A 25,333-nucleotide genomic window follows, 5' to 3' on the forward strand; every position below is an offset into this window, starting at 1 on the left:
TCAGGAACCTCCCGGGGCAGAGCAGCGCCCTCGGGCCCGGCCCGGGTGAGGAAATTCCGGGCTCAGTCCCGGGAGGAGGATCCGGCTCCCAGCCCGGCTGAATCCCCTCTGGATCCCCCCTTTTCCCCTGACAGGCCGGGATTTGGGAGAGCTGAGGTGGAGGGACAGCAACGAGCCTCGGAAAGGAGCAAAAAACAACAAAAAAAGGTCCAAAAAAAAAGTCCCAAACCCGACTTTTCTTTGCCAAGCCCCGGAGGACTCGGGGTTGAATCCTGTCTGAGCCCCGGTGTTTGGTGCCTCAGGCACCCGGGGACAGCTCCTGCCCCAGCAGCTCCTGCCAGCGGGAAATCGCCTTTTCCCCCCCCAAAAAAACCTGTGGAGGAGCGCGGGCAGTGCGGGCAGAGGGGGAAAGGCGCAGGGAGAGCCGCTTCCATCCTCACCCCGCTAATTACACTCATTAGCGGAGCAACGCTGCCTCCGATTCCGAGCTAGCCCGGCGATTTTTAATTCCCCTGCCTGCTCCAAGCGCGCACCGGAGACCTCGGGTGGTTTTTTTCCCTTTTTTCCTGGAAAAGAGGATTTCTCCTCCCAGGTCAGAGGCTCTTTTGTGTCTGCTCGGCTGCGAGACGGGGCCGGAGACAAAGCGGGAAGGGGGAAAGCGGGAGAGAGGCGAGCCGGGAAGAGCTGGGAGAGCCTGGAAGAGCCGGGAAGAGCCGGGAAAAGCCGGGAAAAGCGGCGGAGCGGCGGCATCGCTGCCCAGGGCGGGGGACAGCGAGGGCTCTGCCCTGGGCACCGCATCCACCGTGCGGGGAACGGGAAATTGCCGGGGATGCGCGGCTCGGGCGGCGGGAGATGGAGATGCAGAGCCGGGGGATAATTTATGCGCCAGCTCGGCTCGGGGCTGCGGGCAGCCCGGCCCCAGCAGGGTGGGAGGGAGGGAGGCCTCTCCCCATGGCCCCTTCTCCCGCCCCCTCCCGCCCCGCAGCCACACACAGCCTCGCAATCCCCTTCACAATTAGGAAGGCACCTATTCAGCGCCGCCCGGGCAGCGCCGGCGCTTTTGTTCCTTCTCTTCTCCTGCGGCCGAGCCCTCCCCGGTGCCTCCGCTCGGCTCCGAGCAGCGCCCGGCGCCTCCTGAAGTTGCTCCGCAGGATCCGCGACCCCCGGAAGAATCGCTGGAGTCCCGCGGGTGAGGCGGCGGGAGGGGGAAAAGAAAGCAGGAAAAAAAAACTTAAAAAAAGGAGAAAAAAAAAAAGTAAGACGGCTTTTTTCTTTTTTTTTTTTCTGTTTTTTTCTCTTTTTTTTTCTCTCTGGTTTTCTTTGTCTGGAGCGTTGCCTGCAGGAGTTGCGTGAGGGCGAGCGGGGGCACCGGGGGCTCAGCCCGCAGGTACCTGCAGCCCCCCGCTCCCGGCGGCCTCACCTGGGCAGCCCCCGCGGGTGCCGGCCCGGAGCATCCCGAGCATCCCGAGCTGAAAATGCGGGAATATTCCCATTTAATTCTCTCGCCGTTGTGGCTTGCTGTGGTTCTGTTCTTCTGCGGGCAGCCGGGGAGCTTGGGGAAAAAAAAAAATAATGAGATCGGCTTTGTTTTGGGTGAAAATAACCCTGAACTGGCCAAAATTCATCTCCGTACGGATATTTGTGAGGCGCGGGGTGTATCCGCGCTGTATCCCCACTATTTATGTTGACAGAGAATTCCATGCAACACATGTTAGCGTAGTTCTCCGTTAATTACACGTGAGCTCGTTAACTCTTGCGTTCCAGGCTCGCCATGGGTGTTCCCGCGGACGGATTGAAGTTTTATTTTTGTCTCCCCCCGGGACCTTGGCGTTGTTCGCGGTGGGGACGAACCCCTGTGCCCCTGTGGGGGTTCGCTTTGATTCCCCAAGGGCTCGGAGCGGATCCTGGATCTGCCCGGATCCTGGAGGGACGCGGGAGGAAGGGCTGGAACCGCATCCCGGCCATTCCTGCAAACTCCGAGCTGGGAGAGGGAGAGGGAGAAGGAGGAGAGGGAGAGAGAGGGAGAGGGAGGCTCTCCGTGTCCTCTCCGATGAGGTAATCCCAAAGAAAGATAAGGGAAGCGGCGCGTGTATCAACCTGAGCGGTGATGTCAGCCGGGGAAAAGCGGATTAAGGACTCGCCGAGAGGAATTTTTGGCGTGGCCCGATTCCCGCTGTCCGTTCAGGTGTGTGGTGGTACCGGATCGAGGGTGCTGAGGGGGTCCGGGCGGCCCGGCTGGGTCCCGAGGGCTCGGGCAGGGGTTTGGGGGCTGCTGGGGGGGCTCTGTGTGCGTGTGGTGCTCTCACGTGTCCGGACCGCCAGGAAAAATGAGGATTTTTCCCTGCCAGAAGCTTCAGTGCCACTGAGGAGAGGGGAGGGCGAGCCCAGCCCTGGGGCCCTCTCCTAGAGCGGGCTGGGAGTGCCCGGAGCGGCTCAAAATTAATGTCCCCTCCCGGTTTCTGTGTGTCCCCAGGGAGCCGGGACAGACCGGCAGCACAGAGGGGCTGGGGTGGCTCCGGGGGCTCGGGGACAGGTTTGGGACACCCTCACACCCCGCCCTGGGGTGTCCCCGCGGGGCTGGGGCCCCTGCAAGTGTGGCTGTCCCTTGGCAGGGGACAGCAGCCCCGGGGTGGAGAAGGGACGCTGGCTCCAGGGGGGTTCCTGCTGGAATTCCTGCTGGAATTCCTGCCAGGCTGTGCCAGCAGGACGGGAGAATGCTGGGGACAGGGAACGTGGGGAATGACAGGGAATGGCAGGGAATGGCAGGGAATGGCAGGGAATGACCAGGAAATGTCAGGGAAGAACCAGGAATAACAGGGAATAACCAGAAAATGTCAGGGAAGAACCAGGAATAACAGGGAATAACAGAGAATAGCAAGGAACGGCAGGGAATAACCAGGAAATAACAGGGAACAACAGGGAATAACAGGGAAAACCAGGAAATGACAGGGAATAATCAGGAATAACAGGGAATAGCAGGGAATAGGAAATAATAGGGAACGACAGAGAACCACAGCAAATGACAGGGAATAACCAGGAACAACAGGGAATGACAGGGAATAACCAGGAAATGACAGGGAATAACCAGGAACAACAGGGAATAACAGGAAATAATGGGGGATGACAGGGAAAGACAGGGAACATCAGGGAACGACAGGGAGTAACAGGGAATAATGAGGAATAACAGGGAAAAAACAAGAAACATCAAGGAATAACAGGGAAAAACAGTGACTAAAAGGGAATAACAGGGAATGACAGGGAACAACAGGGCTCAAATATGCCACATCTGCCTCCCCCAGGCTGGCTCCGAGGATGTCCCCAGTGTCCCGGCTGTCCCACGGGCTCTGGGATGGCCCTGCTCCCCCTCCAGGAGCTGATCCATGCCCTGCCTCTGAGTCCAGCCCCGCTTTCCCACACCTCCCCTGCCCGTTGTACCAGCCGTGGTCCAAGAGCTGGGCCTGGCTCTCAGCGGGACCCTGAAACCCCAAACCCAGAGCAAATTTGGCCTCTCAGCACCCAGACAGGGACTCCTAAACCCTGGGAGAGCAGCAGAAGCTGTGTGGGGCTTAACCACCTTCAGCTGTCCAAGAAATGTGCTGGATCCTCTTTTTTTTTTTTTTTTTTTTTTTTTTTTTTCCATGGGAAATGTTCCTATAAAGCCAAAAAGTCTGAGAATCATGGCTTGGAGAACGAGGTGAAGGCTGGGGAACGACATTGTCACAATGACAAATATTCTCTAAATCCCCAATCACTGCCCCTCGTGCCTGTGCTGGAGCACTCAGCCCTGGTGGGTGAGTGGGAGGAGGGTTGATCTCTTTTCTTCCCGAGATTGTCCCTGGAGTTACTGGGGTCACCTGAGATGGGTTTGAAGGCTCTTCCCTGAAGTGCTCCCTGTGGAGAGGACGGTTTTACCTTCACCTTTTACCCCTGGACAAAGCCCTGCAGCCCCAGGGGGCTCTTTCCTCACCTTCCCCAGATCATTCCTCCCTCTCTTTGTTCCCTCTGCTCTGGTCACTCCTGACCTGAGCTGGTCCCTTCAGCCCATCTCCCTCCAGTGGGAGAGGAGATGGGCTGAAGAACTCCAAGGAGGAGTTCCTGGAGTTCTGAGGGGAGCAGGGACCTCCTCACCAGGTCCAGCAGGGTCCAGCAGGGTCCAGCAGGGTCCAGTAGGGTCCAGCTCCTGCACTGCCCAGCCTGGCTGGGCTGCAGCTCCTGCCAGGGCCAGACCACTGACCCCTGGTCCTTCACAGAGCCAGACCACTGACCCCTGGTCCTTCACAGAGCCAGACCACTGACCCCTGACCCTTCCTAGAGCCAGACCACTGACCCCCCATCCCTGATGGAGCCAGACCATTCAGCCTGATCCAGATCCAAAACCAGATCCAAATCCAGACCATCACTCCCTCATCCCTGTCTGATCCAGACCATCGAGCCTGATGGAAATCCAGACCATCAATCCCCCATCCCTGTCTGATCCAGACCATTGATCCAAATCCAGACCATCAATCCCCCATCCCTGTCTGATCCAGACCATTGATCTAGATCCAAATCCAGATCATCAATCCCTCATCCCTGAGTGATCCAGACCATCAACCCCTGACCCCTCCCCCTTCCCTTCTGGAGCCAGACCATTGATCCTTCTATCCCTGCCCTGATCCAGGCCATTGATCCAGATCCAAATCCAGACCATCAATCCCTCATCACTGCCTGATCCAGACCATCAATCCCCATCCCTGCCTGATCCAGACCATTGATCCAGATCCAAATCCAGACCATTGACCCCTCATCCCTGCCCTGATCCAGGCCATTGATCCAGATCCAAATCCAGACCATCAATCCCCCATCCCTGCGTGATCCAGACCATCCCTCACCATCCCCTGGCAGCTCCAGCAAATCGAGACAAATCCCCCCCTCCCCAGCTCCTGCGGCGTCTCCTGCCTCACAGCCCAGACTTAATTACAGCCGGGGCGGCGGGAGCTGAAATATCTGTGACCAGGAATGTCTGAAAGGCCCGGGAGGATCTCGTTAGTGAGGGCCTTACCTGGGCTCCTGAGCTGCTGCTCCCTCTCCCCTAATGGGCTCCGTGGGAGAATTGATGGCGAGCGAGCAGGAGCAGATCTGGGTCATTGTCTCGTCCCTTCCCTCTCTACCTCTCCCACCCTTCACCTGGAGATAAATCTGGAGGAGCTGGCAAAGGGCAGCGAGGCTGAGCAGAGGGGTTTGGGGTTTGGGCTGTGACCTGGGATGCACGAGCCATGATTTTGGGATGCTGGGGTGATTTTGGGATCATGGGGTGCTTTTTTGACTCCTTCTCCGAGAGTCACTTCCCTGCTCAGGATGGATTTGTTGGTTTGCAGAGCACTAAGGGGTCAAACAGAAATTAATTTATCCTGAATTTTTCCAGCAAGCTGAGAAACGAAATTGTTTAGGGCTGGAGGATATTTTTTCTCTTGGTAGAAAGAAAAACCTTTTCACCTAAAATAAGAGATGTGGGAAGAGGGAAGGAGGGCTGGAAAAGTGGGAAGAAGAGGTTGCAGCTCCTCCAGGCTGGTTTTGAGCCTGAAGCTGAGTGGGACAAATGACCTGAAGATGCAAAAATTCCCTCCTGGCTCAGCCCTGTCCTGGGGGAATATTTCTGCCACCTCAGGCACGACAGAAAAGCCGCTCCTGTGGGACTGCCCGGTGTGGGGACACCGCTGTCCCCCTCAGCCCCACTTCCACAGAAATTCCTGATGTAGGGAAAGCCTGGAATTCCCACTGGAAAAGAAAAACCTCTCCAGGGAGCAAAGTCTGCGCTCTCGGAGAGGGATGGGCAGGAACATCCCAATGGAATGAAGTGCAGGAGCAGCCAGCAGTGAGAGATTTCTTTTCCCTCCTCCAAAGGAACGGGAGCAGCTCCCCAGTTTGGATTCCGTGCTCCGGAAGGAGCCTGTGGCTGTGTGTGCACCCGCAGAATCAGGAGAGGTTGGGCCCTTCCCAAAGTGGATTTTCCGTGGCTGCATCCTGGGGAAGGGAGCTGGGCTCTGCCTGTGATGCTGCCAGGGCTAAAAACTGGGATTTCTGGGGCTCATTTCCCTGGAATTCCCCCAAAAATGTGTTGGAGACGCTGTGGTCTCATCCTCTGCTCCACAGGGAAGCAGGGGGGCTCTGCCCTGCTGAGCTTTGCAGGTTCTGGGGGTTCCTCCTTTTTATCAGCTTCCTTTTTTTATTCCTGGAAGATTTCTTGGGAATTCTGCAAAGATCTGGGTTCTGTTCAAGCAGCTCTCGGTAGGAAATCAGGTGGTGATGAGAAAAGTGATTAAAACCCACAAATAACCCCGGAATCACCCCGTGCATGGGATGTAGGAGTGACAGACAACCAGTGCACCTTCAGCTGCACCTCAAATATTCCAGAGCCTTCCTTTTCCCACGGGAGATGTTCCCATGAAGCCAAAAAGTCTGGGCATAATGGCTTGGAGGGCGAGGGAAAGGCTGGGAAATGACATTGTCACAATGACAAATATTCTCTAAATCCCCAATTCGTGATCCCGGGCGCCTCGGGAATGTGATTGGGAGATCTGAGATCAGGCTGGAGACACTTGTCAGGACAGCTCGAAAATGGATCGTGGCCCAAACTCTGGTTTGAGCTGCTCCCCAGAATCTGAGGGTTAAAGCTTAAAAATCCACCAGGAATTTGGGGCCTGATGGGGCACGAGCCAGTCCGGGGCTAGGGAGCTGATCCCCCAAAATGTTCCACCTCCTTGGGGTGCAACTGGTGTGGAACTCCGTGGAAAATGAGGTGTTCCGGGCTCTGCTCTGTCTGTCCATCCATCTGTCTGTCCATCTGTCCATCCCTCCTGTCCATCCCTGCCCTCGGGGGGTTTATTTATGGTTTGTTTATGGTTTATTTATGGTTTATTTATCTCTCGTTAGGGGCAGCCCCAGACTGTCCTGGGCTCTCCCCACACCTGGGACAGGGGCAGGGAGCTGGGAAAAGCGGGAATGAGCCTCGGGAATGGCGCTGGGAGCTCTTGAGGATCCCTCATGTGCTCTAATTTCGGGTGTCCTCATTTTGGGTGCTGCCGTGGGGGCACCCCAGGGCCTGACTCCCACTGGAGCCTCTCTGGGTGCTGCAGGAGCACCCGGGGGTTTCTGCAGATGGAGAGGCAGAAGGGACCAGGATTTCCAAAGGCACTTCAGAGCTTTTCGGAAACCGGGATGGCTCCAGAGCATCTCAAACATCCCCCGGGATGGCAAAACCAGGACAAGCCCCCAGTGCCCCTGGAACCCCAGGGAGCGGGGCAGGGACCTGCCGGAACAGCAAAGCGCTTTTCAAAGCCTCCATCCGAGCGCTGGGAGGCTCCGAGGAGCGCTCGGTGCCTCTCCCCGGGAGTTCCAGGCGCATCCCGCCGGGAATGCGGTGCCGGGGTTTGCGCTGCTCCAAGCGTTGGTATTTTTGGGGCAGCCTGGCCGGGCTGTGAGGGTTCTGTGAGAGTCCCCAAGCTCCCCCCGCGCCGCCGCCACCTCCCGACCTGCCCAAACCTCCCCCAAAGCAGCGCCTGGGACGAGGAGCAGCACGGGGGAGGCTTCGAGCGTATCCAAGATACGGCGGATTTGGGCACCCTGTCAAATGTTCTCATTGTCTGACCCTTGTCCAGACGCCAGTAAAACCCTTTGGGAAATTCCCCCTCCACCCAGCGCACCGGCTTTAATTACAGGAGAGGAATGCGAGGCGCGGAGCGCGGCTCCTCCCGCCCCTGCGCTCGGCTGAGCACAGCGCGGATCCCCCGAGGTGCGGGCAGGGTTTGGGGACGCTGAGGAAGGGCAGAGGAAGGGCAGCGAAGGGTGCCTGATGCCGCTGGGACATTCCGGGCTTTGTCCCCGCCGGCGGTGGCGCGCTGGCAGCGGTGCCCGAGCGGCAGGACATGAGTAATCCCCGTCCCACCGGGGGAGGCGGATCAAAGGCACCCGAGGAGATACAAGAGGTTTCTGCTCCGCAGACCGGAGCGGCTGCAGTTCAATAGCGCCTTTGTTACCGGGCCCTGCCGAGGCAGGGATGGAGAAATACCTGACCCCGCTCCCTCCCTCCCTCCGGCCTTCCCTCCCCGCTCCCAGCCCCTCGCAGCACAGCCCTCCCAGCCTCGGCGGTGGCAGCCACAGAAAGGTTGGGGAGGGGTCCAAAAGACCCCTGGGAGCAGCGGGGTGACCCCCCCGAGCAGGAGGAGAGGACGGTGAGGGCGATGCCACCGGGGCGATGCCGCTGTGCCAGCCCTGTCCCGGCTGGCACCGGGCCCTTCCCGCCAGGACCGCGCCGCGCTGCCAAAGGTGAGCTCAGCGCGCCCGGCCGGCGGCTCCGGGCGCTCCTGGGCAGGGCACGGTGGCACTGGCGGGGACAGGTGTCCTCGTGGTGCCACGCTGGGGACGGCAGCCTGCGCCCTGCCAGGTGCCACAGCCCTGGGAAGGCCTTGGGTGGTGCAGGGCCGCGTCCCAAAGAGCCACGGTGGACAAACGGACGGATTTGTCCCTGTCCACCGTGGGATTGGGGCTGATCCACAGGGATCGGGGCTGATCCGTAGGAACTGGGGCAGATCCATAGGGGATGATCCATAGGGATCGGGGCAGATCCATAGGGGATGATCCATAGAGATTGGGGCAGATCCATAGGGATCAGGGCTGATCCATAGGGATCGGGGCAGATCTGCAGGGATCGGGGCTGATCCGTAGAGATAGGGGATGATCCATAGGGGATGATCCATAGGGATCGGGGCTGATCCGCAGGGATCGGGGATGATCCATAGGAATCGGGGCAGATCCATAGGGGATGATCCATAGGGATCGGGGATGATCTGTAGGGACTGGGGCAGATCCATAGGGATCAGGGATGATCCGTAGGGATCGGGGCTGATCCATAGAGATTGGGGCTGATCCATAGGGATTGGGGCAGATCCATAGGGATCAGGGATGATCCATAGGGATCGGGGATGATCCATAGGGAATGATCCATAGGGATCGGGGCTGATCCATAGGAATCAGGGCAGATCCATAGGGGATGATCCATAGGGATTGGGGATGATCCATAGGGATTTGGGCAGATCCATAGGGATCGGGGCTGATCCATAGGGATCTGGGATGATCCATAGGGATCGGGGCTGATCCGTAGGGATTGGGGGTGAGTGGGTGCTGGACACGCACATGTCCATGTGGGGGTCCTGCTGTGCCCCCCACCCCTGGGGGGGTTTCCCAAAAGATCTCCCCAGTGCAGCACCTGCTCACAAGGACGGAATTTTGGGATCAAGGGATGCTCCTTGGGATTTTGGGATGGCAGGAGGGGACAGCATCCTGGGCAGGGGCTGGAGGGGGCCGTGGCCGTGTCACAGGTGGGGCACATGGTGGCCCTTTCTCCTCACCATTCACGGGAGATAAAACAGGGAAAACCTTGGGAAGACGCCAGCCCCGGGCTGCCGGGCGCTCCAGGAGCTCACTCTCGCTTTGTAGGTCACAGCCGTGCTCTTTGCTGCTGCAAACCACAGCAAAATCCCTCCCTGCCTCCCATCCTGGCGGCTTCGAGAGCCTGGATTTCCCAAGGATTCTGGCGAGGAAGGGAGTCTCCCTCCCTGACCTCATCAGCTCCCGGCAATTAACGGCGGCTGATGAGGAGCGCTGTCCTGGCAGGGGGAGGGAGCAGAGGCCGGAGCTTTCCCAGGGACAACCTGGGCACCCCCGGTGCCACCCGAGGAGCCTCCCCAGGTGCGCAGAGGCTTCTCCCGAGGGATCAGGGCCACCCCGAAACGCGTCACCCTGTCCCCAGCGCCTCTTTTTGGTGGGTCCAGAGATGGAAACTCCCCCGAGAAGGCCCCGGGAGGGGGGGAAGCGAGAGGGAGGAGGGTTGGCAGCCAGGCCTTTCTTTGGGCCTTTGTCTGAGCCCACAAAGGCGGCTCTGTTGGGTGAACCTGGCCCAGCACCCGCAGCCAGGTGAGCTGCGGGGGCAGCGGGGCCACGGCGGGGCCGCAGCTCCTGCTCAGCTCCCCCGGGTGAATCCCCTGGCTGCCCCAAAAATCAGATTTTCAACCCAGCTGCGGGACAGGGTGAGGCTGCAGCCCCGAGGGGAGCGTTTCTGTCTGAAAATGGGATTTATCCCCTGAGCTCCAGCTGCTCCTGCTCGGAGAGGGACGCGGGATGTGCAGGTGGGAATTTGTGCGGATCCGGAGCAGCTGCCCGGGCCACAGCTCTGGGTTTGTGGGGTTTATTGGGATGCTGGAAAAGCTCCAGGTTTGTGGGGTTTATTGGGATGCTGGAAAAGCTCCGGGTTTGTGGTATTTATTTGGATTCTGGAAAAGCTCCGGGTTTGTTGGGATGCTGGAAAGCTCCGGGTTTGTGGTATTTATTGGGATTCTGGAAAAGCGGCACAGAGGAAAGGATGCCAGGTGCCGACAGGGATGAGCTGGGGCCGTGGCCAGGACACCACGAGAGGGGAAATCAGCCTTTCCCTGGCTGCTCCCCGGGCACGCTGCAATTAATTCCGGCCGCGGCACCGCGGGATTTGAGCCGTGCCTGCAATTCCAGCTCCTCACGGCTCCCCCGGGGTCAGCTCCCTGCTGGGAGAGGGGAACATTCCAGGCTGGGATCACTCCTGGCCAGGGGATAACAGAGGAGGAGCCACCCCGAGGTGCTGAGGGGGGTTCGGGGTGGGAACCCAGGCTGGTTTTGGGATGGGAACCCACCTTGGGTTTGGGGTGGGAAATCACCTTGGTTTTGGGATGGGAACTCATCTTGGTTTTGGTGTGAGAATTAATCTTGGTTCTGGAATGGGAACCCACCCTGATTTTGGGGTGAGAACTCACCTTGGTTTTGGGGTGGGAACTCATCTTGGTTTTGGAGTGGGAACCCACCCTGATTTTGGGGTGGGAACTCATCTTGGTTTTGGGGTGAGAACTCATCTTGGTTTGGGGTGGGAACTCATCTTTGTTTTGGGGTAACCTGCCTTGGTTTTGGGGTGGAACCCCCCCTTGGTTTTGGGGTGGGATCCCCCCTTGGTTTTGGGGTCCTGCTCCCAGCCGGTCACGGGGAGGGAGGACAGCTTAGCCCAAAGAGTCTTTTTTTCCCCTTTATTCCCCTTATTCCCCTTTCCCCTCCCCTTTCCCCAAAGGCTCCCGGCTCATCCTGGCTAAGCCCCCTGCTGTGGTCTATGGCTTTTTATTCCTATGTGATTGCTTTCCCGAACTCATGTAGGGCGAAAAGCCATGGGCTACACAGGGGAGGGGCTCCACCTTCCAGGCACCTCCGCTCGCCGAGCCCCCCTGAGCCCCCCATGAGCCCCCCTGAGCTCCCCGTGAGCCCCCCTGAGCCCCCCGTGAACCCCCCGCGTTTATTTGGGCTCAAACAACCACTGAAAGGGGGCACTGAAGCCTTGCAGGGCCCGGCCAGAGGGGTGGGGACACAAAAGGCGCCCGGGGGTGGCGGGGCCGTCCCCGTTTCTTTTGAGAGGCTTTTCTTTGGCTTTTCGGAGCTTTTCCCACACGGTTCAAAGCGTCCCCACCTGCATCTACCCGGGAACAAAAGCGCCGGGAAGAGGCCAAGGGCATTTCCAAGGGTGTTTCCAAGGGTTTGTGGCCCCTGAGCAGGGGGAGCAGGGGGTCCGGGGAAGTTTGGGTGCCCCCAGCCCCGTCTGTGCCAGGCAGGGGCTGTCCCCAGGGCTCCCAGGAGGTCGTGGCCCTGCCGGTGTCACGAGGGTGGCGAGGGGAGGTGGCGGCCAGGAGAGGGAGATGAGGATGGATTTAATCACAGGGCAGGGCCTGGCAGATCGGGACTTTTTAAATGTGCAAAGACAAAGTCTGCTGGGGTGGGAGAGGAGGGGGTACTTCAGATCCTGCTGCCAGGGACCCCATTCCTGCAGATCCCACCCCACAGACCCCATTCCTGCAGACCCCACAGAACCCACAGATCCCATTCCTGTAAATTCCACCCCAAAAATCCCATCCTACACACTCTATTCCTGCAGATCCCGTCCCACTGACCCCATTCCTGCAGATCCCACCCCACAAACCCCATTCCTGCAGACCCCACAGAACCCACAGATCCCATTCCTGCAGACCCCATTCTTGCAGATCCCATTTCCACAGATCCCACACCACTGACCCCATTCCTTCAGACCCCATTCCTGCAGACCCCATTCCTGTAGATCCCATCCCACAGACCCCATTCCTGCAGACCCCACAGATCCCACAGATCCCATCCCACTGACCCCATTCCTGCAGATCCCATCCCACAGACCCCATTCCTTCAGACCCCATTCCCACAGACCCCATTCCTGCAGATCCCATTTCTGCAGATCCCACCCCACTGACCCCATTCCTGTAGATTCCACCCCCAAAATCCCACCCCACACACTCCATTCCTGCAGATCCCATCCCACAGACCCCATTCCTGCAGACCCCACAGATCCCACAGATCCCATCCCACCGACCCCATTCCTGCAGATCCCATCCCACAGACCCCATTCCTTCAGACCCCATTCCCACAGACCCCATTCCTGCAGATCCCATTTCTGCAGATCCCACCCCACTGACCCCATTCCTGTAGATTCCACCCCCAAAATCCCACCCCACACACTCCATTCCTGCAGATCCCACCCCACAGACCTCATTCCTGCAGATTTCACTTCCAGGGACACCATTCCTGCAGATCCCATCCCATAGACCCCATTCCAGTAGATTCCACCCCCAAAATCCCATCCCACACACTTCATTCCTGCTGATCCCACCCCACAGACCCCATTCCTGGAAATCCCACCCCACAGACCCCATTCCTGCAGATCCCATTTCTGCAGATCCCACCCCACTGACCCCATTCCTGTAGATTCCACCCCCAAAATCCCACCCCACACACTCCATTCCTGCAGATCCCACCCCACAGACCTCATTCCTGCAGATTTCACTTCCAGGGACACCATTCCTGCAGATCCCATCCCATAGACCCCATTCCAGTAGATTCCACCCCCAAAATCCCATCCCACACACTTCATTCCTGCTGATCCCACCCCACAGACCCCATTCCTGGAAATCCCACCCCACAGACCCCATTCTTGGAGACCCCATTTCCACAGATCCCACCCCACAGACCCCATTCCCACAGATCCCACCCCATTCCCACAGCCCCCACCACCTCCAAGACCACCCCAACAACCTCGTGGGGTTCCCCCCCCCTCACCAAGCAGGAAATGAGCAATTTCTCTCTCTTTTAGTTTTTCTTTTCTCACTTCCTGAGCTTTGACTCATTTGGGTGTCAGGCTTTCAAGTTTATTTCACCAGCCTGGAATGCATCTTTAAAAATAATAGTCCTTGGAGGGATAAAAAAGGGAAAAAAAGCTGAGGTTCAGCTGTAATCCCATGACTCAAGGAGGTGTGGAAGGAAGAAAATCTTGAAATCCCATGAGTTGCAACAATGAAAGCAGGAGAGCTGGCACATAAATCATCAAAACCAAACACCATCCGTCAAAATGAAAGGAATTAAGCCAATCTCGCCAGGCTGTTTTAATTATTTTTTAATGAGGATTTGCTCATTCAGAAAATTCACCCGTGACAATGCCTGCCCCGAGCCTTTCAGGGGGACACGCTTGGCTTGGCCCCTCCGCCCCCGCCCCGGGGCTGCTCCGAACCGGGAATGAGCCGGGAATGAGGGTGCCAGGGAGGGAGAGGGAGCCGGGAATGAGGGGAGAAGGAGCCTGGAATGAGGGTGCAAAGAGGGGGAGGGAGCCTGGAATGAGGGTGCAAAGGAGGGGAGAGGGAGCCTGGAATAAGGGTGCCAGGGAGGGAGAGGGAACCTGGAATGAGGGGAGAAGGAGCCTGGAATGAGGGTGCCAGGGAGGGAGAGGGAGCCTGGAATGAGGGTTTTCGGTCAGGGGCTTGCAGGAGCCCCATCCCACAGACTCATTCCTGCAGATCCCATCCCATAAACCCCATTCCCAGAGATTCCATTCCCACAAATCCCCACCCCACAGACCCCATTCCCGCCGATCCCATCCCATAAATCCCATTCCCACAAATCCCATTGCTGGGGATCCCATCCCACAAACCCCATCCCACAGACCCCATTCCCACAGATCCCATTCCCACAAATCCCATTCCTGTAGACCCCATTCCCACAGATCCCCATCCCACAGACCTCATTCCTGCAGATCCCACTGCCATGGACCCCATTCCCGCCGATACCACCCCACAGACCCCATTCCTGCAGATTCCATCCCATAAACTCCATTCCTGCAGATCCCATTCCCACAGATCCCATCCCATAGATCCCACAGACTCATTCCTAGGGATCCCATCCCACAAACCCCATCCCACAGACCCCATTCCTGCTGATCCCACACCGCAGACCCCACCCCACAGATGGGTCTCCCCCTCCTCGAACATTCCCAGGAATCCCCCAGGAGCAGAAATCCTGGGCAGGACCCCTCGGGAAAGCTCCGCTGTTCCCTGGAGGAGCTCCCAACCCGCTCCGGCGTCACCTCCCGGGCACCTTCCAGTGACCGCAGGGCCCCGGGGGATCAAACATTCCTGGCAGGCCAGAAAAAGCAGGATGGGCCGGGGATCTTCAAAGCATCTTGGTTTTGAAAAGAAATTCCAGTGCATCCCAGCGCTGGGCTGAGGGGAGCTGGAGGAGGAGGAACTCCAGGGCATTCCCGGGTGGTTCTGTCCCCAAAAACTCCCAGCAAAGGCAAATTCTGGAGCAGCAGGACCCCTCCAGCACCCCCAGGTCCTTCCTGAGCTCCCAAGAGCGATGGGAGAGCGTTAATTAGAGCTAATGAGCGCCGTGAGGGAGGGAGGCATCCCCCCTCCGGGTTCCTGCCGGGATCTGGGTTTGGAGCATCCCAAAAGTGGGAGAGGCTCGGGCTTGTCCTGCCAGGAGTGGGAATTGTCCCGACACGGAGCCCCCGCGCTGCCACAGCAGCCCCTGGGCAGCCCTGGGGGCAGCAGATCCCAAATTTTGGCTCAGGAATGTGCAGGCACAGGGGCAGCAGCTCCCAAATTCCACCCAAATTTTGGAATGTGGATGCTCAAGGCAGCAGCTCTCAAATTCAGCCCAAATTTTGGCTCAGGAATGTGCAGGCACAGAGCATCAGATCCCAAATTCAGCCCAAGTTCTGGAATGTGCAGGCTCAGGGGCAGCAGATCCCAAATTCCACCCAAATTTTGTCTCAGGAATGTGCAGGCACAGAGGCACCCGACCCCAAATTTTGCAAATTTTGGAGTGTGCAGGAAGAGGGGCAACAGATCCCAAATTCCATCTGGGATTAGGACAAAGGGTTCAGGGAAGCAGCAGCCCCTTCCTGCTGGGTCCAGCCCCGCTGCTTCCAGTGCCGGGGGATAATTTGGGGGAGAGTACCAATTATGAATATTTTAATTACACCAGATGATAATGAACAGAAAAACTGAGTTTTAAATCGAACTTGTGGCCCTGTGGGACACCAGGCCCCTCCGGGCGGGTCGGTGCTCCCATGGGATCTTCCAGGGGTTCAGCAGGAGCCTGGAGGAATTTGGAGCTCCAGCCTGGCTCAGGATGCTCGGAGAAGAAGCAGGAAATTAAAATCCACATTAAATCCCAAATCCCCGACCCCAGCCTGGGTTTGATCCATGCCTGGATGTGAATTGTCACTGTTGGATGTTTCCCCTCAGAGGGTTCAGGTCCTCGAGTGCCGATCCCACCCCAAATCTGGGATTTTGGGGAAAGCTGCAGGAAGTTTGCACTGACAATTCCCCCCCAAAAAAAAAAAAAAAAAAAAAAAAAAAAAAAAAAAAAAAAAAAAAAAAAAAAAAAAAAAAAAAAGAGAGAGAGACAAAAAGGACAAAAATCCTGGAATTATTTGTCCTGGATAAATTGCAGCTGTAATTCCCTGGGTGGGGAATTACAGCTGCACCAGTTGTGCCACCGAGCACCTTCTTCCTCCTCCTCCTCCTCCCGGCTGCCTGGGAATGGATTATTTAGGAACTGGTGAGGCCACCGGTGCTGAGTCAGCCCCGAGCTAATGAACACCCCGGCTGCCCATTTGAAATTTATTGCACCTATTAATTACAACCATTAGCTGCAGCCAGTGAAATTTTTATAATGAGGACCCTGGCGACTTTGCCTTCGCCAGCAGCAAATTAACTGTGTGGGGGGAAGAATCAATGGGATCAGCAGACTTTACAGAAGCGATGTTTTAATTAGCGATTCTCTGCAAACACGCCAGGCAACATCTTCTCCCTTCATTATCTCCCCTTAAAGGGATGGTGCTGCTTTTCAGGGCGGTTTTATCCCCTCCTCTGTCTCTTGTTGGGTTTTTTAATGCTCGGCTGCTCATTAGAGAAGCAGCTTTGAAGTGGGGCTTTGGCTCGGGATTGGTTGTAAGCAGAGAAATGTCCGAGATTTGGGGGGTTTTTTGTTTGTTTGGGGTTTTCTTGTGGATTTTTTGTGGGTTTTTTGGTGGTTTTTTGTGGGTTTGTTTTGTTTTTTGGTTTTTGTTGTTTTTTTCTTCTTCTTCTTTCTTTTGGTTTTTTGGTTTTTTGATTTTTTTTTGGTGGGATTTTTGGGGTTTTTTGGGTTTTTTGGTGGGTTTTTTTTGTTTGTTTGTTTTGTTTTGGGTTTGTTGGGGGTTTTTTGGGGTTTTTTTTTTTTGGGTTTTTTTTGGGTTTTTGAGGGAAAAAAAATCCAGGGTAGGAAATAACGGGTCTGAAAACTTGGCTGCAAAAACACTAAATTGGATGGATTTTAGGGCTGGGAGAAGGAGAAGGATGAGAGTGGGGAAGGGGTTGTGTCCACACAGGGAGAGGATGTCCCAACACAGAGTTCTGGGATGCAGGAGCTCAACTTTGGAGCTTAAAAAACCAAAGGAACAAAAATCCCTGGCAAAGTTCTGTGCATGGAGCATCCCCCAGAAAAACCCAAGGATCAGGAGGGGATCCCTGCAAGGCCCAGGGACCCTTCCACGGGTGTTCTGCTCAGTGGATTTTAAAAACCAAGCTGATGACCCAAAATTGTCACTCCCTCCTAAAAACCTTGGCTTGGTATGGATGGAGCAGTTATCACGAAAGGCGAATTAAATGATTTTTTTTTTCCCTCTGTTTCATCACAATTTAATTCCATTCGGCTCCCTGCGAAAAACACAGCCCCGATTTCCAATGCAAATGATCCCAAGGAAAAAAAAAGGAAAAAAAAAAAAAAAAAAGAAAAGGAAAAAAAAGGGAAAAAAAAACCCCGCCAGGCTGGCAGCAAAAGGCAGCTCTGAAACCCGGGGGTTCAAACGCAAAACTCATCGTTTTTTCCAACCCATTCGCTAAAAAGTTAATTCGAGGGCGTCTCCCAGAAATAGAGAAGCTGAGGGAGAGGGAGGAAAAGCGGCAGGAATGAAAGATCCCGGAGCATCCCAAGCCTGGGGCTGGCGGTGTCACCTGGGAATGTCACCAGAGCTGAGCCCTGCCACCCCCGCTGCCCTCCCCTGCTGCTGCCAGCGGCTTCCCGGACATCCTGTCAGTCCCTGGAAAATGAGAATTGCTGGGTTAAGGAACAGACTCGGACCAGCTGCTCCAGAAAGACTTTTATTTTTTATTTTTTATATTTTTTTCCATGCTCAGGGAAAGCGCGGTTATTAAAGCGAGCACGCTGATTGCAGGCAGCTCCCAATTCATCACCGTGACAGTGACAAACACGGCCCGGGGTGATGCAGCCGACTAAAGAGAATTCTCTAGCTTTACATTTTTAATGCTCCGCGCGTTTTCTCCGGTTTTATCCCGGGGATCTTCTCCCCTTGAATGGAAAGGGCAGCGCGGGGCTGGGTGGGGGGAGCCTGCAAATCACCCAGGGCTCTGTCAGCACTGCCCAAGCCGGTCCAATTCGGGTTTTTTATATTTTTTAATTATTCCTTGCTCCTCCAGGATCCCTTTTTTTTATTCCCCCCACCTTTTCAGGGGGGAACAGGAGCGTCAGCCTCAGCTGGGCTGCCTCCATTCTCCGGAGCTCATTCATCATTGTCCCCCGCCTCAATGGGAGGCACAGGGTCAGCCTGAAAAGCCCGAAAATATCTCAATAGGTTCCTAATGGGGTCCCGGCCAGACCCCCCAGGCTCTCGGGGTGCTTTTGTGTCTGCAGAAGGATGGAGGGGGGACAGGGCACCCCATGGGAGCTGCCTGGGAGGTCTGGAGGTTTTGTGGGCATTGTGGCCAAAAAATTCGGTGATTAAACACCCCCGGAGCGAGGGGAGGGCGGGCCAGAGGAGGGTCGGAGCAGCCCCCGCGTTTTCCCCCCGTGCCCACCTCCCCTCCCCTTCCCTGCTCCAGCTGGAGCCGCGCGTTCCCCGGAGGCGCCAGGGCAGGGAGGTGAGGTGTCCCCGCTGTCCCCGCTGTCCCTGCTGTCCCCGCTGTCCCCCCCTGCCCATCCCCATCCCCCCGGACCCCTCCAGCCGCCCCCTCCCCGTTCCCATCCCACAAAAAGCGCCGCACAAAGAGCCGCGGCCGCTCATTGAGAGGCGCTGCCCCGCTAATTTGGGGGCTCCAGGGGTGGCCTGAGTGGCCCGGGGACCCCCGGACAGGTCCCCAGATGTCCCCAGGCCGCAGGAGGGGATCCCAGGCCTCGTTCCGGGCTTTGTGCTGCAGCTGGACCCCCTTGGGAAGGGGCAAAGGGGAAGGGGGGATGTGGCGTCGCCCCCCGGCGCTGTCACCGCTGTCACCGCTGTCACCGCTGTGGCTCCACCTGCTCCCGCTTCTTCGTTTCCTCCTCCCGGCTGGCCCTGCTGGGATTTAGGGATGCTCCGGACCCCTCCAGGGCTGTGGGATGGGGAATTGGGGGTGTCCCCCGAGCCTGAGGAGGTGACAGAGCCCCAGACCCCGCCAGCTCCTTGTGCCCATTTCACCGGTGGGATCTGATCCGAGTCCAGACCCCCCCTGGGCACCAGCACGGCCCCTGCTGGGGTAAAATCATCTGCAAACCGCACTGAAGGTCATCCAGGGAAAATTCCAGCCCTGGAAGTGCCCAAGGCCAGGATGGATGGGGTTTGGAGCAACCTGGGATGGGTGGGAGGGGTCCCTGCCACGGCAGGGGTGGCACTGGGTGGGCCTTAAAGTCCCTTCCAACCCAAACCAGTCCGGGATTCCGGGATTTGATGAAAAGCTCAAAATTCAAGCAGGGAGCGAATGAAACTTTCCCTTCAGACTGCATTTCTGCCAGGATTTGTTATTTATTTAAAACCCCCAACCTTGTGTTTGCATAATTACATTTTGCAGCTGTCGGGCCGTGCTGTGGGCTGGGCTTTGGGGCACGATTTTATCTAAAAAAAAAAAAAAAAGGGAAAAAAGGACACAAAGAGCGGGAATTGGGTCCCAGCTGAGCCTCTTTGTGCCGGAACCGCCAGCGCTGCCCCTGGGCCGGGACAATCCCGGGACAATCCCGGGACAATCCCGGGGCTCCGGAGCTCTGGGAGCTGCTCGGGTTTGGTGGGGTGGGAAACTCGGGGAGAGAGGAAGGGAAAGGGGAAATAGAAAAGGGGAAAAAGGAAGGGAGGGAGGGAGGGAGGGAGGGAGGGAGGGAGGGAGGAAGGAAGGAAGGAAGGAAGGAAGGAAGGAAGGAAGGAAGGAAGGAAGGAAGGAAGGAAGGAAGGAAGGAAGGAAGGAAGGAAGGAAGGAAGGAAGGAAGGAAGGAAGGAAGGAAGGAAGGAAGGAAGGAAGGAAGGAAGGAAGGAAGGAAGGAAGGAAGGAAGGAAGGAAGGAAGGAAGGAAGGAAGGAAGGAAGGAAGGAAGGAAGGAAGGAAGGAAGGAAGGGAAAAGAAAGAAAGAAAAGGAAAACGAGGGAAGGGAAGGACAGGAAAAGGAGGGAAGGGGAAAGGGAAGAGGATGGATGGATGGATGGATGGATGGATGGATGGATGGATGGATGGATGGATGGATGGATGGATGGATGGATGGATGGAGGGATGGATGGATGGATGGATGGATGGAGGGATGGATGGATGGATGGATGGATGGATGGATGGATGGATGGATGGATGGAGGGATGGATGGATGGATGGAGGGATGGATGGATGGAGGGAGGGATGGATGGATGGATGGAGGGATGGATGGATGGATGGATGGAGGGATGGATGGATGGATGGATGGATGGAGGGAGGGATGGATGGATGGATGGATGGATGGATGGATGGATGGAGGGATGGATGGATGGAGGGAGGGAGGGATGGAGGGATGGATGGATGGACGTGTCCTGGTCCAGGGTCATGTCCCAGTTTGGGGATTTCGGGGCTCTCCTGCCCCAGCTGCTGCCCTGACTCCTCTCCCTGTCCCCCTCCAGGTTTCCCGGAGCCGCTCCCAAGCCTCCCCTGCCCCGGGTGATGCCCCAGTTCACCTTCGCCTGCTTCTGTGGCCTCCATGGCTTCTGCAAGATGAAGAGGAAGAAAGAAGAGGCCGGCGGGGGGCAGGAGACGGCCGTGTGAGGAGCAGATCCCACCCGGGACCCCTCTTGTCCCCTCGGTACGCCAGGACTGCCGGGGGGGCTCCTCCTCCTCCTCTCCCCTCTCCCAGGAGCAGCTCCCTATCTCTGCCTGCCCTGCCTGGGGAGGTTTTGAGGGGCTCCGGGGGCTGACCCAAAGTGTTTGGGGTGGGGCTTGTCAGGGGAAGGGGAGCTGAGCGATCAGGGGCTGGGGGAGCACAGGGGGAGCTGCTTCATCTGCTCCGTTATCCTGTAGGTTCTCCATTTATCCAGCAGATTCTCCATTTACCCCACAGATTCTCCATTCATCCAGCAGATTCTCCATTTACCCCACAGATTCTCCATTTATCCAGCAGATCCCTTCATCCCACAGATTCTCACTTCTGTCCCACAGATTCCCCATTTACCCTGCAGTTTCTCAATTTACCCCACAGATTCTCCATTTATCCCAGATTCTCCATTTATCCCACAGTTTCTCTCATTATTTCCTCTCCCCTCCCTCTCCCCAGGAAGGCCGAAGGGGAAAAGCCGAAGCGCTGCAGTGACCTTGCCCAGGATGTCACCCCGGTGTCCCTGCCCAGGATGTGACCCTGGTGCTGCAGTGTCCCTGCCCAGGATGTCACCCCGGTGCTGCAGTGACCTTGCCCACGATGTCACTGTGGTGCTGCAGTGACCTTCTCCATGATGTCACCTCGGTGTCCCTGCCTGGGTCCAAGAATTCCCTCCTGCTCCAGCCGAGCCGCCCCTGCTCCAGCCAGACACACCTGGAAAATCCCCAAAATCGGCCCAGACCTTGTCCTTGCCAGAGCCCAGAGCCGGGCAGGGCCTCCTGCTCTGTCCCTGCCTCCTTCCCTGTCCCCGGGACAATCCCTGGCGTCCCCAAAACCTCGGGATTTGCTGGCGGTTCGGGAATTCCTGCTGCCTCCGGATCCGTTGCTCCAGAACCGCCCGGCCCTGAGCGATGCTGGAGCAGACAAATCCCGCTGGTGGCAGTGGCAATGAACTTCCAAGGGCTTTTCCAAGGATTTTCCCAGCTCTGGAGAGGGAGCAGAGCCCCGGCTGCTCACGGCTTTCCCTCGGGAAGGGATGCAGGACCCTCCCCATCACGGACCCGGCTGGAATTCCTGCAAATCCCTCCCGTGCCACGGATTCCCGGAGCTCACGGAGCCTCCAGCTCCCTGGGAAAGCAGAGCTGTACCCCCAAAGATGAATTTGTTCCCACCAGCAATAATCCTCCTTTAATCCCATCCCACCAAGGATCCCTCGGAGCTGCCCCCTGCTCACATCCCACTGGGAATTTGGGCTGGGTGTCCCCCAGGCAGGGCAATTCCTGCACCCTGGGTGGCAGCCAAGAGGGAAAAAAACCCCCCAAATCCTCCTTTTTTAATATTTTTCTCCCCAGGAACCACCAGGTCAGAGCCATCCCTTCTCCCTTCCACGGGGAGGATTTTCTTCCAGTCTTCCTACAGGCCAAAATAATTTGTGGCTGTCCCAAAACTCGGTGTTTTTCTGGATTTTATCCCAAGGACAGAGCTCCAGGTGGGGCCGGGGAAGCGTTGGGAAAATGCTGACTTTGCCCTGATTTCTGTTTTTGCACATCAGCAGAACTTCCCCAATTCCACCTTCGCATCCCCAGCGCTGCCCTTGGCTCTGGGAGAAAAAAAAAAGCCAAAAAAAAACAAAACAAAAAATCCAAGGAAACTGATGGAACTCTAAGGGCATTTCCTGAATGTAACTTTATTTTTGCACAAGGATTTGTGGTGGCCACACCGGGAATGTGAAAGGATTTGAACAATTTGGGATTGATCCCTGCTCTGGAAATGATCAAGATAAGGGTGGAATTCCAGCCTTGTTTTATTCCAGGATAAATCCAGAGGGACAATCTGACACTGAGATGTGTAGAAAAATATTAATTATAGAGAAATCAGCTTGGACTGACTCCCATCCCTCAGATTTCTCCTGTTTCTCCAGGTTTCTCCTATGCAAAAAACACAAAAAACCAGCAAAAACAAAGCCAGGCTCAGCAGCAGGCCCTGACTCAACAAAGCCCTGCTTAAGCCTAAGGCTTTGCTTCAGGATTTTGCTCCACCCCATCAATTTTCCTGATTCCAGCCTGGATCGATCCCTGGCAAAGAGGGAAAGGCACAGAACCCTCCCCGCGGCCTCTCCTGACACGATCAAAGCATTAAATCTCTTTTTATTGTCCTTTTTTTCATCCCTGCTGCCCGGATTTCTTTGGGAAAGGACTCCCAAGATGATCCTCGGGAGACTCCCGGCACCAGGAGCCATAGGAATCCGTACTGTACATTTATTTTTTGGGGTTTTTTTTTGTAGGGAGGGAAAAATAAATGTGACATTTGTAAATAAGCACAGGCATCTTCCACGCACAGACAGAGCGCTTCCTATAGGAATTCCTATGCCAGAGGAATTAAGAAATTAATTAAGAAAGCTATTAATACATATATTATTAAACACAATAATAAATATTCAATCAAACAAACAAATAAATTCAATATTTATGATAATTTTTGGAGTGTGGGTTTCATGGTCGTTTGGAGCTGAGGGTTTTTGCTCCCTCTTTTTTTTGGCTGGTTCTTTGAAATGCCCCAAAAGAGCCCTGAAATGCGAATTTCTGGGTTTGGGGAATGGGTTGGCTGCAGGGGTTATTAAAGAACAAACCAAGCCCACAGCAATTCCTGGGATGTCAGGAAAACTCCCAGCCCACGGCTTTGGAAGTCAGATGGGAAAAAAACTCCAACTCGTTAATTTGAGTAATTACTGGGCCCATCCTAACGAGCGTTGCTGGCTGGGATTTATCGCTCTCCTGGAGGATTTTCCTGTGAGATCCATCGACTCCTGGGGTGTTCCTCATTCCCAGAGGGGTTTGGGGAATCTCCTGGCTCTCCCTGCCCTCCCTGGGGAGGGATCCAGGAATATCAGCAAGGGATCCAGGAATATCAGGGAGGGATCCAGGAGAATCAGGGAGGGATCCAGGAGAATCAGCGAGGGATCCAGGAGAATCAGCGAGGGATCCAGGAGAATCAGCGAGGGATCCAGGAGAATCAGGGAGGGATCCAGGAGAATCAAGGATCCAGGAACATCAGAGAGGGATCCAGGAACACCAGAGAGGGATCCAGGAGCATCAGGGAGGGATTTAGGCGAATCAGGGAAGGATCCAGGAGAATCAGGGAGGGATCCAGGAGAATCAGGGAGGGATCCAGGAACATCAGGGAGGGATCCAGGACCAGCAGGGAGGAATCCAGGAAGGGATCCAGGAGCATCAGGGAGGACCCAGGAGAATCAGGGAAGGATCCAGGAACATCGGGGAGAGACTCAGGAAGGAATCCAGGAGCACTGGGGAGGGATCCAGAAGCACTGGGGAGGGATCCAGGGAGGGATCCAGGAACACCAGGGAGGGATCCAGGAGCACCGGGGAGGGATCCAGGAGCACCGGGGAGGGATCCAGGGAGGGATCCAGAAGCATTGGGGAGGGATCCAGGGAGGGATCCAGGAACACCAGGGAGGGATCCAGGAGCACCGGGGAGGGATCCAGGGAAGGATCCAGGGAGGGCCCCTTTAAATCCGTGCCGGCACAGCCCACCGCGGCGCAGGGGGGATTCCTCCTCCTCCCCGCTGCAGCGCGCTGCCGCCGAGGCCGCGCCACCCCTCGGCGGGCGGTGGTACAGCCCACACTTCTGTGGGCGTGGCCGTGTGGAGGGGGCGTGGCCAGCGCGGCGGGCGGGCTCGGAGCCCCCTCAGGGCGGCGCGGGAGGGGCGCGGCCGCTGCTCCGGGGCCATCCCGGGATAACCGGAGCTTCCCGGTGTGCGGATTCCCGGTATTCCGGACATTCCCGGTGTGCGGGACATTCCCGGTGCACGGAGCCTCCCGAGGCTCTGCAGCGCGAGGACGGCGCTAAGGGTTTTCCCGCTAGGGCGGAGGTGGCGCTGCCGAGACCTCGTGGCGCAACGGTAGCGCGTCTGACTCCAGATCAGAAGGCTGCGTGTTCGAATCACGTCGGGGTCACGGCGCCCTTCGGGGCTCCCTTTTTCCGCTCCCCCCGCGGATTTCGGGGATCGGGGCGGGCACCCCGCAGGTTTGGGGTGATCGGAGCTCCCCCCAAGCTGTGACCGCTCCTCGCGGTTCCTTTTTGCCCCTCTGGAAGAAGACAGCGTTGGAAGAAATTCTCCCCGAGTGTTGAATATTTCACCACCAAACCTGCGGGGTCCCCAACCCGAGCCCCCCGAAACCCGCGGGGTGAGCGGAGCTCCCCCCAAGCTCTGACCTCACCCCGCGGTTCCTTTTTGTCCCCCTGGAAGAGGAAAGCGTCGGAAGAAATTCTCCCCAAATGCTGAATATTTCACATTAAATTCGGGTTATGAAGGGATCTCCTGATCTGTGCCCATCCCGAGTTTTGGGGAGCCGTGGGGAAAGCTGGACCTGCTCCTGAGGCTTCCTTGGGAATATTCATCAACGTGCCCATATTATAAATATTTAGATGTTTTAAAACTTTAAATATTTATTTCCAAAATTTCCTCATTCCGAGGCCTCGATGAAAGGAGTGCTGGTGGTTCTGTTCATATAAAACTTCATTTTTCTACACTAATTTCAGTCATTTGTGGCCTGTCCCGAGCCTCTGAAATAGAAATAAAAACCACGTGGATCTCACTGAGTTTGTTTGGTTTTATCCTCTCTCGATTCCTCGATTTTCCAACATGAAATAAGGAAAGTTTTTTGATCCAGAAAAGGTTTAGAGAGGAATTAAATGAGCTGAGTGAGGCAGGTTTGCTCCTTAAACCCTCCCGGGGTTGATTTTGGGGATGTTTTATTTCCCCCATTGCCCCTGGTGGTTGTGCAAATGTTAAAATCGTTAAAATTATTCCTTTGGGCTGGGGAATCAATGGAAAT

At 56.5% G+C, this 25,333-nt stretch overlaps 1 protein-coding gene and 1 non-coding gene across 12 annotated transcripts; both read left to right on the forward strand.

Annotated features, from left to right (window-relative positions):
* The first annotated feature begins 1,025 nt into the window (after positions 1-1,025).
* On the forward strand, positions 1,026-22,952 carry BLACAT1 (BLACAT1 overlapping LEMD1 locus). Of its 11 annotated transcripts, none has more exons than XR_010082891.1 (5): positions 7,792-8,304; positions 9,475-9,726; positions 20,290-20,468; positions 20,941-20,994; positions 21,029-22,952. XR_010082891.1 is itself a non-coding variant. In XM_063418137.1 (4 exons), exons 1-3 carry the CDS (start codon positions 8,234-8,236, stop codon positions 20,429-20,431), a joined length of 465 nt encoding a protein of 154 aa, XP_063274207.1. In that variant the 5' UTR covers positions 7,792-8,233; the 3' UTR covers positions 20,432-20,468; positions 20,941-22,952. The 11 variants fall into 11 exon arrangements, 9 of the variants coding, with proteins under 9 accessions (XP_063274212.1, XP_063274211.1, XP_063274213.1 ...); XR_010082890.1 differs by having other exon boundaries at positions 7,799-8,304; positions 20,937-20,994; XM_063418137.1 differs by having other exon boundaries at positions 20,941-22,952.
* Positions 22,953-24,379: 1,427 nt separating this feature from the next.
* Positions 24,380-24,451, forward strand: TRNAW-CCA (transfer RNA tryptophan (anticodon CCA)). The gene has a single exon. It is a non-coding gene; the product is annotated as a tRNA-Trp (tRNA).
* The last annotated feature ends 882 nt before the right edge of the window (positions 24,452-25,333 follow it).

The sequence above is a fragment of the Prinia subflava genome, chromosome 23 (assembly GCF_021018805.1).
Source record: "Prinia subflava isolate CZ2003 ecotype Zambia chromosome 23, Cam_Psub_1.2, whole genome shotgun sequence".
In the NCBI taxonomy this organism is placed as follows: Eukaryota; Metazoa; Chordata; class Aves; order Passeriformes; family Cisticolidae; genus Prinia; species Prinia subflava.

Bases quoted from the DNA above. Each gene is read 5' to 3' on its own strand.
- BLACAT1 (XM_063418137.1), top strand. From the start codon at position 8,234: ATGCCGCTGTGCCAGCCCTGTCCCGGCTGGCACCGGGCCCTTCCCGCC. The intron at 8,305-9,474 runs GTGAGCTCAGCG...CTCGCTTTGTAG, and splicing joins ACCGCGCCGCGCTGCCAAAG to GTCACAGCCGTGCTCTTTGC. The intron at 9,727-20,289 runs GTGCGCAGAGGC...GTCCCCCTCCAG, and splicing joins CACCCGAGGAGCCTCCCCAG to GTTTCCCGGAGCCGCTCCCA.